General features: G+C 41.7%; 1 protein-coding gene across 1 annotated transcript in view; it reads left to right on the forward strand.

Moving 5' to 3' along the window:
- LOC117252770 (protein unc-13 homolog B-like) overlaps positions 1 to 15,619 on the forward strand; it is a 125,112-nt gene that overhangs the window by 39,607 nt on the left and 69,886 nt on the right. Inside the window, exons 9-11 of the mRNA XM_078170490.1 lie at positions 11,546 to 11,614; positions 12,139 to 12,228; positions 15,097 to 15,237. Of these exons, the coding sequence (XP_078026616.1) occupies positions 11,546 to 11,614; positions 12,139 to 12,228; positions 15,097 to 15,237 (300 nt within the window). The remainder of the gene's footprint in view (positions 1 to 11,545; positions 11,615 to 12,138; positions 12,229 to 15,096; positions 15,238 to 15,619) is intronic.

Consider the following 15,619-nt stretch of genomic DNA (forward strand, 5'->3'; position numbering starts at 1 on the left):
ACAGCTGATAGCAGGAATGAGCAGCTAGTAGCAAGAGGGAAACACAAACCTGACAGACACTGTAAAGATGAGCAACTGGGGAGACAAGAAATTGCACATCCTCCTTGCCCTCGCAAACAAAGAGGACATTAACCGTCGAGTGACGGCAACGGTGAAGGACAGGACACCTTATGAGAGAATCGCCGAAGGACTGACCAGCCTCGGCTTTCCTTGGAGTACGTCACCATTTATGTCCAACACTGAGCTACATGTTTTGTTACTTGCTCACGCCCCCCATTGCCCCGAAAAAGGCACATTCTGTATAAACGAAAGTAGGCAGGCGGCATTTTGCTGCACTCCCCGATTTTGTTTTTATACTGCCAATGCTGAAAGAAGTCTGATTGGGCTTTCCTGCAAATTTGCACAATTACTATTTAGAATGGGCTAAAGAGGCTAGACTCACAAGTCAGTCTTTAGACGCTTTGCTTAACTAAAGACTGATGTCTTTCTCCCAGATTTTGTGTTTAGATGGGCAGATACATTTTCAGAGTTTAAAAAAACTCCCTACGTTGCAGAACCAATAGTAAATCCGCAGGGCGGTCCTTCTGTGGCTCGCTGAACTCTTGTGCTTGTAAACATAGTCCGACTGCGCTAAAAGTTTTAAACAAAGTCGCTGTAAGTCCTTCATTTCCACAATCTTGTGGAGCACACGTTTGATAAAACAGAGTTAAATCTCTTGGCATCCATTTTCAAACTCTCTGTGTGTTTGTTTCCTTGCGGACGAGAAAAGGGGGAGCGCACATTGCCGGGAGGGTGTGTCCTTTTAAAAAATGCAAGAGGCGTTGCTTTGTTGTCGGCCGTTTTCTCCGGTGTGTTAAACACACTTTAGAAAGGAGTGTCCCCAGACTATCAGAAGGTGGAGATCTCTGATTGTCTGGTGGCGAGACTAGGAAGAGGCAGACAGCCATTCACACTGAACATTCACACCTATGGACAATTTAGAGTCACCAGTTAAGCCAGAGTACCCGTAGAAAACCCACGCTGACACGAGGAGAACATAAAAACTGCAAACGACAATGCTATCCACTGTACCACTGTGCTGCCCAGAAAATGCTTAGCAGAATATTAGCGTTCATTTAAACATATTCGCTGGCACAATCGTGCCACGATAGTCAAATTAATCCAATAGTTTGTCACCAACTTCTATTTGGCACTTGGACTTTTGCTATTGAAGTGTTAATTCCTGCTTTGGGCAACAGTTCCTGCAGGACCAGAGCAATACATGCTGTTTCCTCCTAAGATAATTTAATGTTGTCTGCCGGTTCCAACTTATTTAAGGTACCCTTATTTAGCTTGTGGCAGTTCTCCACCTGCTCCACATGGACGACTGAGACGCTTTGGTGCCGAAACCAGCAAATGGAGGGAAAAGACATGATTAGGTTGGACTCTCTGTCCTGCCTTGTTTACTGTGCTGCAGTGTCACAAAGTTCACAAATGTACCATCAAGCGGAGGTAGTGTTTGGCTGTCTCTGAGCACAACTGATTCAGTGAGTAATGTCTTGAGATTTGGATGATTGTAGGTAGAAGTTGCAGAGTGAGCACTTTGTCTGGGCCTGTCTGAAAGGACATGAAAAGCAATACTATAATACAAAAACAACGTAATACAGGCATTTTTTCAACTCACCAACAATAGATAAAGTAGTTTGTCGGACTGAAAACCCTCAAAATACCAAAAAAAAGGCTACTGAAGGCTCATTAAATGGTGATGAAAACTGAGTTTCTAAGAATAATCTACCTGATTGCAGACTTAAATGCAAAAAAGATGAAATTCAGCTCGAATGATCATTTCTACTTTCTCCTTTAGGCTTTTTATCTTAACTCTGAGGTGAATCCTTCAGGCTTATAATATTAATTAATCCCAATTAAATTCATCACACGTCTGATAAATTGCCAGATATTGTATGATCACATAAATTGTGTCACAGCAGCAGAGGACAGGGATGTTCAGGGAATCACTGCAGTACACCTGAAGGGAGTAACCTGCCCCTCAGCGTGAGGGGAGCAGGAAACAAGGAGAATGGAGCCAATTACAATTATTACCGCTACTGTTCGTGAGTGTGTGTGTGTGTGAGTGTTAAAGGACAAGGAAGGCCTTGCTTTAGGGAAGGACAATGTGTTATTTTTTAAAGGTCAAAACTGATTTCTTATCCTCTTGTCAGGCGTTTTTAGGTCAGGTGTGTGTTCAGAGTGAGGACAGATTTTGAAAGTCAGGACATTTTGTCTGCCCTTCGTTTCTTCAAAAGCCTGTTTGAAGGTTAAAACTTTAGAGTTTAGGTAAAGGTTCAAAGGTTTGGATTAAGGATAAATCTTGTGATATATGTTTTTCTAATGTCAGCAATGGTGTGAAAAGACCAAAGCCTCACTGCCCTTTACTGCCCTGTCTGTGGCAGTCAGCCCCAAACCAGTTAGTTCCTGCTGAAGACGTTTAAAAATGAGAATTCACCTATCTGAGCCAGTGGATTGGTGTCAGGACTGATACTTAGTTACTGACCTTATGAGTGTGTGTACAGAGCTCTAAAACTTGCTAGTAGTTGAGCTTATGGTACTTGTTGTTACAATCCCTAAGAGTGATCAGCGCTTGCCTGGCATCTTGTGTCTTGAGTGGGAGAGGGATAATCCCTTCCTTGGGGTCATCAGGTGGGCACCCTCCTTCATTGGTGTTTCACTGATAGGCCCACGACACCTCCAGAGGGCTCAACGGTGACACCTCGTGTCCCAGGTGTGCCTCCTCCGTTTTTACCCCTCATGTTGGACATCTCGCAGACTAGTTGGGGTCCCTTCTCTTCCTCCAAAGCCAATTGCTGCTTCGCTCAGCAGCTTCTGATAGTGACTTGATGGCTTGTCGGAAGACCTGTCCTCAGACCCCCATACTCTGCAGAAGCTTGGTTGATGATGTGGCTTCAAATCCTCTACACCCAACCTTTACAGGGAGCATAAAAGATAAATTAAGAGATTTTTTCAGAGGTTTTGTTGACAATGAAAACAGAATATTACTATCCTTTTATGTTAAAGCACTGGTTCTCAAATTATGGTACGTGTACGACTTGTGGTACCTGAGCTCCCCCTACTGATACGCGGATGAATCTCTGAAATATATATATTTTTAAATTGTAAATTAATTTAAATGTATATATTATGTTTTAAAAAAAATACTTTAACTTCGAAATCCCTAGAATCTCATTTAGTTTTGCCTTTCCTGTGATGTTTTGGTTTGAAATCAGCCTGTTTTTTAGTTGCGTTCATCTGGGGATGCCAAACGGACGTAAAAACACCGCAAATGTGTCTCCAAACACAAACCATTGCGAAAAAGAGGAGCAGATCAGGAGGAGAATATTTTCAGCAGCCCTGGGAAAACTTGAGGTGTATGAGAGTTGTGTGAAAGAGCTTAAGTGCCAGTTGTAGTGCTACTGACGGACATGAAGGAAACAGCTGATGGGAACACTGACAGATCCTAATGGTGCACAGTTGCCTATTGTAGCATAGCATGTTTAGTATCGGACGTCTTAAGCATATTCGAATATTTGGATGGATGTGTGTCCCCCAATATACAGTATATATATATATATATATATATATATATATATATATATATATATATACTTTTTTTTTTAATATAACACATATTTAACCAGGTAAGTCCAATTAAGATCAACAATCTCTTTTACAAGGGAGACCTGGCAGAGACAGCAACACATAAAAAGTAACAGTCAAACAACCTCACAATAAAAACATAAGTAGACAGTAATATGATAAAATATTAGAACACCGACGCACAATGACAAGACCCAACCGACTCATTATCGTTGTTCTCTAGAGAGCTTTAAAATCAGGTAGAGAGACCTTAAATCACTCATCCCCTGTTACACTGAATTTGTGAAGAAAGCTTTTCTTTTCTTGCATACCGCCTCTGTGAACAGGGAATCCAAAAACAAAAGAGAGAGAGAGAGAAAATTATAGATCGCTTGAAGTCATTGGGGACCACGTTGAACAACAGCAAAACTATATCAAAACATCTGTCTAACACAACTCATGCAGTATTATCCAAGTCTCATTTATCCAGACATGTGCTCAGTACTTCCCTAACACTTGCATTTTCGCTAAAACCTTACTATTTAGAACATTTCTGCAGAAACAGTCTCAAGTATAGACGAGTAGCGCACCCGGGGAAGCTCTTTTGAGCTCTGCTTAAAGGAAAGTGTGACTGGAGTTCAAACGCATGATATAGTTTTGCTGTTGTTAAACGCCGCACCCCCATGACTTCAAATCATCAAGATATTTGATTTCTCTGTTTAACATGGAGGCATGTGAGAACGCTTTCTTCATGAATTCAACATTAATACGAGGTGAGTAATTGATATATAAATGCTCATTTTATGGGTGAAGTATTCCTTTAAGGTTTGAGCTTTGTGGTGTAGTTGCGGAAGTTAGTGTTGGGGGATTTCTCCCTCCTTCTGCTTCATTTTCTGTCATCCAAAACCATCCACGTCTCCTTGTTTTTTTAATTCTCATGACTCACAAAGCTATAGCACTCTGTTTGCATTGTTCCTGCCACCATGGGAAGCACAGATAGACAAACGAAACAAGAGTTGAAAGAGAGTCTTTCAGAGGTTGATTAGGATTTGGCAGTTTTTTAATGGTCTTTCATGCCAGGTAATGCTGGCTATTGTTCATACTTTCATCCAAAGATAAAAACAAAGGGAAACCCTTTCCAATTTACTAACAATGCACAAACTAATTTCTGTGCAGCCACGACTGTACTTTTACAAGTGAAGGATTCAGTTATGACAGAAACTTTTCGGCTGTTACATAATCAGAGTGCACAGATGTAGGATTCACTGCTGTTGTTACCTATTAGATAAATGTGTGCAAATACAATTGTTTTGCAAACTAGTAAGTAACTTTTGCCAGTTTCCAGTAAGGCTGGAAACCCTGCTTCTCTTTCTTCCTCCCCCTCGCTCTTTCTGTCAGACAAACTCATTTTATCTCCTTAGTTTGTCAGCCATGTCGTGACTCCCCCTACGCCAGAGTACTCTCCCTCTCTCTCTCAATTTCTGTTTACTTTCTTGGCATGACATGGAAATACATTTGTGTTGCCAACACATATGAAAGAAAGTAGTGAATAAATGACAAAATAAGCAATGGGGATACCACTCCTGGCTGTAGCTCAGGTGGTAGAGCTGGTTGGCCGTTCATCATAGTGTGTTTTGATCCCCAGCTCCTCCTCACCATGTGTCTCCGTGGTTTTAAGCAAGACATTGAACAAAAACTGCTCCCAATGCACAGGCTCTGTATGTGAGTGTGCAAGCCACTAAACAGAAGCATCTTTTATATGATTGTGATATAAAGAACTATAAAAGGTTAACAATTTCTTAACAAAGCTGCTTGCGTGTGTCCTTGATGCCTAACAGACATGTTGAGTGCATTTCCTCACTAATGAAACACTTGCAGATCATCATTTTTAGATATTTTTAATCATGTTTGCTTGCTAGCAGACTTCCTCCTCACTGCCTTTGCTAGTTGTTGTGTTTGTCCAAGAATCATTGGCACCACCAACTGTCAATAAATGGATTAATGAGGAACTGAGGACAGGAACATAGTGTATAAATAATGGGCGTAGCTACTGTGACTTGTGGACTGCCATTTTGAAGCCTCGAGTTTGGCATCTTGTTTTTTTGGGATCCAGAAGTGACCATAACTGGACAAGTGGGTGGGGCTGTGGAGGAGTGAGGGGTGGATTTGACTCATAGACTGTGGTGATACCTCACAGATAAACTGTCACTTAAGCGGCCCCACCCTTAAATATGCATAACATTGGGCCCTAATAAAATGGAAACAAACAAAAAAAAATCACCCCCTTGCAGTTGTCATGAATGTTGAAATTAGAGAGAACAAAACAGTTTTTTGTACCAGGCTGTAAGCATGTTTATTTCTGCTGTTAAGTTGGGCATTTTACCAGGGGGGTATATGGGGATTGACTCACTTTTGGAGCCAGCGTCACGTGGCTATTTATGGAACTGCAGCTTTTGCACTTTTCGCACTGGCTTCATTTCTCAGCCTTGGTGGTTGCTGCTTGTGCAGCAAGTAAATTGCATTGCTCACGTTTTGCATCTGTGAACATTTTTAAAAGCATTGCTCCATAGTGCTTATAGTGGTTAAAACAGACAAAACACCAGAGAAGACATTCTTCAGGCACTCTCAGGCAGAACAAGGAAGAAGCTTTAAAGATTAAAGACAAAAATACGTAATTTATTTTGGCAAATTGTTTAAAAACCAACCTGTTTTCACTTAAAGGTAGAAATAGCCATTGAATGACTGTTGTAAAAGTTTGCATCAGCTAATGACTGTATCAAAAATAGGGTTTGGTATAATGAAAATTTTGGATTAAAGCTGTCAATATATTTTGTATCATATCGTTGGTACAAACCTCTGAGATTGCCATGGGTAAGAGATCCAACATAAAGCCAATGTCATGACCCAAAAATCCCAGTGTGTCTAAACATTCAAACACATACCTACTTGTGGAGCAATAAGAAAGCAAAAACAAACACACTAAAACCCCTTTTACACTGCCAGATTTTCCACAAATGTTGGGCTGTTTTGCCGGCAAGCTGCAAGCGTTTAGACACACAGAGCCGGATTGGCGAGTTGATCCGAGGTGCCCAATTTTCCGCCTTGTAGGGTAGACATATTGGCGGAACTCTTTAAGTTTAAACAGACCGAGGCGGCCTTCCGCAATGGGAGGGGCTGTTGATGACTTGTGGGAGGAGCTGTTGATGATGCCGCACGTGCGAGCCACTGGCAGTGGATAAACAGGAAACAGCTGATAGCAGGAATTAGCGAGCAGCTAGTAGCAAGAGGGAAATGCAAACCTGACAGACACTGTAAAGATGAGCAACTGGGGAGACAAGGAATTGCGCGCCCTCCTTGCCCTCGCAAACGAAGAGGACATTAACTGTCGAATGACGGCAACGGTGAAGGACAGCACACCTTATGAGAGAATCGCCGAAGGACTGACCAGCCTCGGCTTCCCTCCCACGTCACTGGTTACGTCACACACTGAGCTACACGTTTTGTTACTTGCTCACGCCCCCTATTGCCCCGAAAAAGGTACATTCTGTATAAACAAAAGTAGGCAGGCGGCATTTTGCTGCATTCCCCGATTTTGTTTTTATACTGCCAATGCTGAAAAAAGACTGATTGGTTTTTCCTGCAAATTTGCACAACTCCTATCTAAAAAGGGTTTAAGGCTACTACCCAGAGCCCGAAGCCACTGAGCCTGTCTAGTGCCTGCATACAAGTTAACATTTGCATAGAGAAGCACAGGTGAGACTGCTCAGTTCAAATCACAGCCGCCCTAGCCTTACTTACCTAAGGCGTATTCAGATGGCTCTTGATTGGTGGCCTAATGCACATGGAAAAACAGGGATCAGCTGGTGACAGGGGAACACTAGGGTGCAACCAGAGGTGGTTGATCTGGAAACGGAGCCCAAAGGGAGTTCCTTATAGTGGGGTGGGTGACGTGACGACTTGCATGAATGACAAGGGAAAAGACTGCATCACAGCAAACATGTCAACACAAAGCACAGTCACCTGACAACTTTAACAATCATCTAGTGCACTGATTTTCAAACTATAGTACATGTGCCGCTGGCAGTCGTGGTTCATGGAGGACTCTCCAAAATATTTTTAAATATTACATAAATCAATGTAAATATATGCAATACTATCAAAATACTACAAAATATCAATATAAAACCATTGAACTCTGAGATCTCTGAAATGTAATTTAAAATCAGTTTTGCCTTTCCTGTAATATTTTTGTTGCAATATCAGCCAGCTGTGTACTCAGGTTCATGAATGTAGCAGGTATGTATGCCGTTAATTGGCTGGGAGCTAAACTGAGCAGAGGCAGAGTGTGAACCACAGTAGAGACACGGGAGCTTCTCTTAAAAAGTCACATGCTCTCCTGAAAACATGTTCTTTGTAATTTTGTGGGGGTCTCTACAATATTGACAGTATGATATTTTTTGCCATGCATTTCTTTTGCCCTGCGTGCTATTCCTGCCAACACCATTGAAACGTGATGGCGCAATATCATAAACTTCTTTTTATCTTAAAGATTAGAAACATCCTCCATATATCAGATGTGCAAACATAAAGCAAGTTGGCCTACGTGCTTGCACCTGTGACTGCTTCTTAGCAAACAACCTGCCCCCCGTAAAGAACCAAAAAGATAAGTTAGCTCCTCTGAAAGCCGTGGTATAGAGTGCATCCCAAGTCTCTTAAATTGCATCCATGTTTCCCTCACTCGCGACTTTTCCTTGTGTCATAGTCCCTCCCACTAGGGATGCATGGAGAGACGCAAGGAAACCGTGCGAGGAGAGAGGAAATGAGGAAATGTGTTTTTGGAGAAATGGACCTTTGTTTCCTCAGAAGCGTCACGTTAAGTGACACAGCTGGATCAGCTGTCAGTCAGCTTTAACAGCTGTTTGTGTTTGTGCTCACACTAATAAAGGCACACAGTTATCAGCGGCAGAGCAGCAGTATTTTCTCTCTGTTTAACAAACACCTGCACATAAATAATAACCTGCATTCTTTATTTATACTCTACTGCGCTCCACTCAGGGGCACAGAATGCGTTTATGTTTTTTATTCATTATGTGCATCTGTATTTATTGATATTCAGTTTGTGAATTCAATCTTTAATAACCTGGGATATGATTACGATGTCTTCTGAATACTAGAGATTATTTATTAGAATAAATGCTTTAGGGAAAATTGAAATTCTGTAACTCATCAAACTGATGCTCAGGAGTGATCAGCTTCACGTGTGACTGAATGGAAAGATATAAGTGATGTATAAAGTGTTTCTTACTGATAGACAGCCTCTCTCTGACTTTAATTGTCTCTGTAATAAAAGCTAACGTGGGAAATAACAGATCTTGAAAAGAAAAATCATTCTAATAAATGAAAGTTGTTCGTGCTCCCGTTGTTTAAACCTACAATTTAAACAGCTGTTTTCTAACCAGATGGTGAGCAGAAAACAAATAAAATATAAAACTTCGGAGTTTAATCTCTTAACTGTTCTCACTGTGGTATGAAACTCAGGTGTGATGAGTTGTATCAGATCAGTCCATCATGAACAGCGTCCATTTAATACAATATTGGGGCGTGTTGGGCGATAAAAGACTTCCATGAAGGCTGCTCTCGTGTGTACTTGCTCATCACTCCTCAGAGATCCCTCCTCCCTCCTAGCTCCTCGCTCCTCAGAGCAGAAAGAAGAGCTTCGGGACAGCCTTCAAAATGGCGCATCAGAACAAATCCTGGTTCAAGTGAGGAGTGAGGAAATGACAAATGAGAGACTTGGGATGAACCTGTTGTTGGCACACTGAGCAGGTGTAAAGTAAATAGTTTAAAAACATTGTAATCATGCAGATAAGGAGGAGAATATTTGGAGTAGCCCTGTTGAAACCAAAGTGGGCAACAATCAACCGAGTTCAAGTGCTGGTGACTACGTAATCCAAGATCAGTTTAATTTTATCCCGTAGACGTCACAAGATTGTCATACATGCTTTTATTTTCTCTCCTTCTGAGCACTGTATCTCGCTCTACACATTTGAGTCATGTAACTCCTACTTTAGCTGCTCGTCATTGGCTTCCAGTAAATTTTAGAATTGATTTTAAGATATATTGATAACTTTAGGGGTGTCCCCGACTAAGAATTTTCATAGTCGAATCTGATTTGACAGATTTTTCCTTTAGCCGACTAATCGTTGAATCATGTTGTTTTCTGCCTCATTGATTAATGAGTCATTTGCGTCAGTTTCCGCTCCAGAGAAAAGAGCTATAACACCCAAATAAACAAATTTAATTCTTCAGTTGGCATAATAAGATAATGATAATAAAAGTAAAAGAGTTATCATTTTATCTTTATCTTTATTCCTTTCACTTCATCAAGGTATGATGCTCTAGATGAGCGCAGACGCACTGCAGCCTCATGCATGTCTTTAACAGGAGTCGTTTCTGACTCGTCAGAACTTGCCATTTCATTCACAAATAAACATCCAAAAACATCTTCAGAAGGTTTAGAAACAGTTTTCCTTCTTTCTGACTTCAAGTTACTTCATTAATCAACTCAGGTTCATACAAGTTCATCCACATGGACCGTGCGTCACCGCTCTCAATTGTTTGGCCACGTCGGGAAAAAAGTAGCCAAATAAAAAATCAGAGTCTATCAAGAAAACAATCAGCGGTGAAATTTGTTTCCAGACACTTCAGGTAAATGAATAATCCTTCGATAAATTTTGATTTGAGAGCACATACCTCCTCCAAAGTGTTTGTTTATGCGCTCTGCCACTGTAAATCATCACCACATGATTCCCGAGCGCGGGACCGCTGCTGCTCACCGCTCCCTCAGGGGATGGGTCAAACGTGGAGAACAAATTTCCTCGATGCTGTTCTGATGGTCCTGCAGCGCACTCACTCACCTCAGCTTATTTGGATCGAGCAACTGGGTGATTTATTCATGCGTAGTAATGATTATGCCTACTGATTAAACACACGTGTCATTTTCAGTTTTTTATTAACAGAAATTAGGCTGATGTTTGTATCAAAATAGGCTATATATCATGGATTACTAGAAAACAAATACATTCTAAGATGCTCAGCAGCAGTGAGCACCCCCATATAGTCAGAATGGTACGGTCTTGTTTCATAACCACATTTTGCGACGATTCAACAGCGAGACTGGCAGTCGAATCAGACTTCTCCGAATCGAATCACCGAATCATCGACTATTCGGGGTCACCCCTAGATAACTTTTAAGGTCTTTTTTGGACTAAGTACATCTCAGATCTTCTGACTCCATATGTGCTGGTCGTAACCTGAGGTCTTTAGCCAAGGCTTTACCAGCCATTCCACACTTTGGGCTGAAAACCAAGGGTGACTGGGCCTTTTCTGGTCTCTGGAACGACCTCTCTGTGGACATCAGACTAGTGGTATCTTGTTTATCCATTCAGATTGTACAAATACAGTTGTGTCAAAAGATCTATCACACATAATAACTAACAGATTATTTGTCATCTGCCTGTTATGCTTTGTAGCAGCATGTACCAAACCAAACTACCAGTCCTGCAGGGTTTCTCTCTTCTTTCAACACAAAAAGCTTTTAATCATCACCAAGGGTCGTAAAGTCAGAAACTGATTTTCCAAACTGAAATAAACCCAGGCAGCTCTAATGGTCTCATATTTTGGAAATGTGCAGTGGAATTGTTTCTCCTCTTTCATATCTCTCTGTGACAAAACGCTCCTCTGTCTCTGCATCATTTCGGTCCCTCTGTTCTTCGCCATGGTGCTAGATTACACACACGTTCACACAGAGACACTCAGATGCATTCAAACACACACAGAGGCTGCAAATAGCTCGTGCCTGTGTCTTCCTCACTGTCTGAACAAGTGTAAGAATCCAAGTAAAACCTCTTTGCTCATTCTTTTGTCTTTCCAACAGAGAGATCGTTTTGTGAAGCTTCTGGATCAACTGCACAACTCCCTGCGTATCGACCTCTCCATGTACAGAGTGAGTGTCTGCTCTCAGCTGCTTTTATTCTTTTCTTCACACACACACACACAAACACACACACAGATCTATGGGTTTAGTCCGTCTCTCTGTCCCCATTCATTGACACAAAAATGACATGGTGGGTAAGTATAAGTCTGAATGCAGCGAGTCAGCATAGACTATTCAATTATGATCTGTCTCACACCGTCTTTAGCAAATGTCTTTCCACCTCCTGCCGTCATTTGGCTTCTTCATTTCCTCCAATATGCTCTTGATGTAAAAAATATCCTCCGCTCAGCTACTCAAATGTTGTTTTTTTTCCATCTCTAAAGTTTATTCTGGGGTCACAGCAGGTTTTTTATAGAGTTTTGTCAGCTGAGTAAATTAGGAGCTCCATATGAAGAACATCACCAGGCAAACAGCCTCTATGATTGAAAAAACAGAAATCAGGTTTAGAATAAAAAGACCCTTACTGACCAAAAAAGAAGATACAACTGGTTAATTGAGCTGTTTAACATGTGTGCTTATGTGTGTATCTGCAGAACAACTTCCCAGCCAGCAGCAAGCCTCGCCTCCATGACCTCAAGTCAACAGTGGATCTTCTCACCAGCATCACCTTCTTCAGGATGAAGGTAGAAACAAAACACCAGCTTAATAATCATCACTACTACTTATCTAATGTTAATTTGGACTTTAGCATTGTGTGTTGGCGCGTTGACTTTTTAACAAATAGGTTCTGGAGGATTCTGAGTTAACAGGACACTGTCCAGTATGCGTTTTTCTTCCACAGGATCCCCTCAGGGATGTGCTCTTTCTCCTCTTATATTCTGTTTATACATAGGTGAATGTTAGAGTAATCACGCATCTAGATTTCTCCTATATTACGCGGATGACTCTGTTATTATAAGTCTTCTTCATGGGTCAGAACGCGATCATGGCCCAGTACTGGATGAATTTGTTAATTGGTGTGACCAGGGTTTTCCCTGCCTAGCTAAGACAAAGGCAGGCCACCTGGGTGATTTTGGCCATCGACTTGTTAAAGCGTGTGTGTGCATGGGGGGCGTTCACATGTAGCGTCTTTTGCGCGCACAAACCCATTACTTTCCATGTAGACACGCATCATGCACACTCACAACCCAAAGCGACGCCGTAGCTGCACGCATTCGGTGCGACACACTTGTTTTTTCGTCCGACGCACAGCTCCATTGACCTGCTTCTCTCTCCAGTGTTGTGTCAGATCCCGGTTCCCTCTCGGGCTGTGTCTCTCCTACTGTTTCCCACGGAGCTCTGCCCCGTTTGAAAGGCGAAGGAAGCCCGTATGTGGAAAGACGTCGCCTCCAAGATGTAGATTGTAACTCTTGTATTATAGAAGAGAAACACACATTTCAGGACCACTGACTTTTATCATCACAACGGACATGTCTTGCGATTTTCAGCCTCCTTTCATATTTAATAGAGGGGGGATAATACCTGACAGTAATATTCTCAGCTGTCAGGATGTGCCTGCTGTAAAGGGTAAATATAATCATTGAAGGCTGAAAATCACAGGACATGTCTGTTCTGATTATACAAGTCAGCAGTGTAAAGCTCAAGCATGTGGGGGCCTCCTTTCATATTTAATAGAGGGGGGGCCATATCTAAAAGTACAGCTGTCAAGATGCCCCCTGCAACAGGCCTTTGCCACCTTGGTCTCAAAAAAAACCCAGGGAACCAATGAGATGCCTTCCTGCTCCTTGTGTGGTCAGGGAGATGGTGGAAGCAGTGCGTAGGCAACCGCATTTAACAACAGCTAAACTATATCAAAACATCGATTCGCAAACTTTCACACAACTCATGCAGTATAATACAGGTCTCATTTGTCCAGTTGTATGCTCAGCACTTCTCAAACAGACAGCCCTTTCCAACGGGGAACTGACCTTAAAGTAAAACTTATCTATACTCTCCTCAAAGCCAGACTCCACTGACAAAAACAGTGATTTTACCTCGCTGAACACAGGAGCTGCTGGTCTACTGCTGCCTTCATCAGTTAGTTTGTTAGTGTGATTGTGTGACTTTGGTGTTTTTAGGTGTTAGATTGGACTAAACTAAAGTCACACAATAACACCAACAAACTATAGATCAAGGAAGTGGTAAATCAGCAGCTACCATGTCCAGCAAGGTAAAATTACTGTTTCTGTCAATGGAGTCTGGATTTGCATAGATAAGCTTTACTTTTAGTACAGTTCCCCGTCAGAAAGGGCTGCCTGTTTGGGAAGTACTGTGCATACAAGTATCAGGGCACTGTCTATTTTGATGTGAACACTGACGGTAAGAAGGCAAACCATCACCTATTCGTGGTCAAGTAGTGTTGTAAGATCACTGGTGTTACTTTTGCAACCTACAGCATCTGTATGAAGAGAGGGTCACCTCTAAAGCTCAGTCTGTTGTCTCAGACTCTCAGCATCCCCTCCATGTTGAGGTTCAGATGCTTCCATCAGTGTTACCGATCGTCCTTTGTCCCATCTGCTATCGCTTATCTTAACCAGCAGTGACCGTAATTGTCCATGATTTACCCCTGACAGTGTGTGATACTGGATACTGTGTGTTAAAAATTGTATGTATTGTCTGTTTTGTTGTACTCATGACTGCTGTCTGCATCTCAAATTGCACAGAAAACATTTAGTTTTTAAAATCTGGTTTTCCTAAGTTATTTTTTAGTTTTAAAACTTTTCTTATTTATTGCAGAACACGGGCACATTTATTTAAAGCATATCTAAAAATAAGAAAATCACACTCTTAACTCACACTCTTGTATTATATAACCTGGAGTTTCCACTCCACTGCCACTACAAAACGCCCAAAATTGGCAGTATCTTTTGCAGATTTTGGTCCTTGTGAAGACTTTTATCAGAGTAGAAATACAAGAGCAAACACACACACACACACACACACACACACATACACACAAAGTTGAGCTGCAGGGTTGCAGGATTGATCGCAGCCTCTGACTAATGTCTCAGAGTGAGCCTGTGCTGTCGACATCAGGTCTGTTAGGGGAAGATTGATTTCACAGTGCAGGACAGAGGAAATGTCGTGAACCTCTGTGTGTGTGTGTGTGTGTGTGTGTGTGTGTGCGTGTGCTGATATTCATGTTTGTTTTCTCTTCCACTGTTTTGAATCTCACTTTTGGGCCTAATTTGTCCAATTATTTCTGTTAATTTCTAAATTTCTGATATCGTGAAAACTATATAATTTCTTTTGTTGTGTGTTTTTTCATTTTGACATTTTCGGTTCTCTGATTGTTGAGACACATTTTATGACCTTCCAGCGAAAAAACAAATATGAAAAAACCTCATGTGCTGATCACAGCTTCTTGCTTATTGTCAAAACAGTTTATATATTCTAGATGACTTTAACAAAAACCTACGATAGTGTTTATATTTACCCAGCCTACAGCTTGAGAGTGCGTGAATATCTGTGTTTCTGTGCAACTTATGTCTATCTTCTCCGCTCTTGTGCAGGTCCTGGAGCTGCAGAATCCTCCCAGAGCCGCCAACGTGGTGCGGGACTGCGTCAAGGCCTGCCTGAACTCCACCTACGAGTACATCTTCAACAACTGTCTCGAGCTCTTCAACCGCCAGTTCCAGCCCGCTGTACCACCAGTGAGTTGCTCAGCATCGACATGTTTTGAGCCTCTATAGTAGATGCTCTGAGGAAATGGGCCATCCTAAATCTGATGCATGGGAATTTAATAATGTAATAGTAGCTGATTCCCATTTGACAGTTTACCTTTTTGCTGGTCAGAGGTTGGAGACTGCTACAGAAAAGCCTGATAGGAATACTAAAGGTGTTGTGGTGACAGTCTCTCCATAACGTCTTGCACTGAGAGCCGTGGCTTAATTCTGCCTCAACAGTAGTATTGTAAATATTGCAATGAGGTACACTATACTCTGTACTGTAGTGTACTCTGTCACACCTTTTCCACAGTTGGATATTCTACTCTGCTTATCTACAGGTTTGCAAACTATAAGCTTCATTTTAGAG

Source organism: Epinephelus lanceolatus, chromosome 9 (genome assembly GCF_041903045.1).
Source record: "Epinephelus lanceolatus isolate andai-2023 chromosome 9, ASM4190304v1, whole genome shotgun sequence".
Classification (NCBI taxonomy): domain Eukaryota; kingdom Metazoa; phylum Chordata; class Actinopteri; order Perciformes; family Serranidae; genus Epinephelus; species Epinephelus lanceolatus.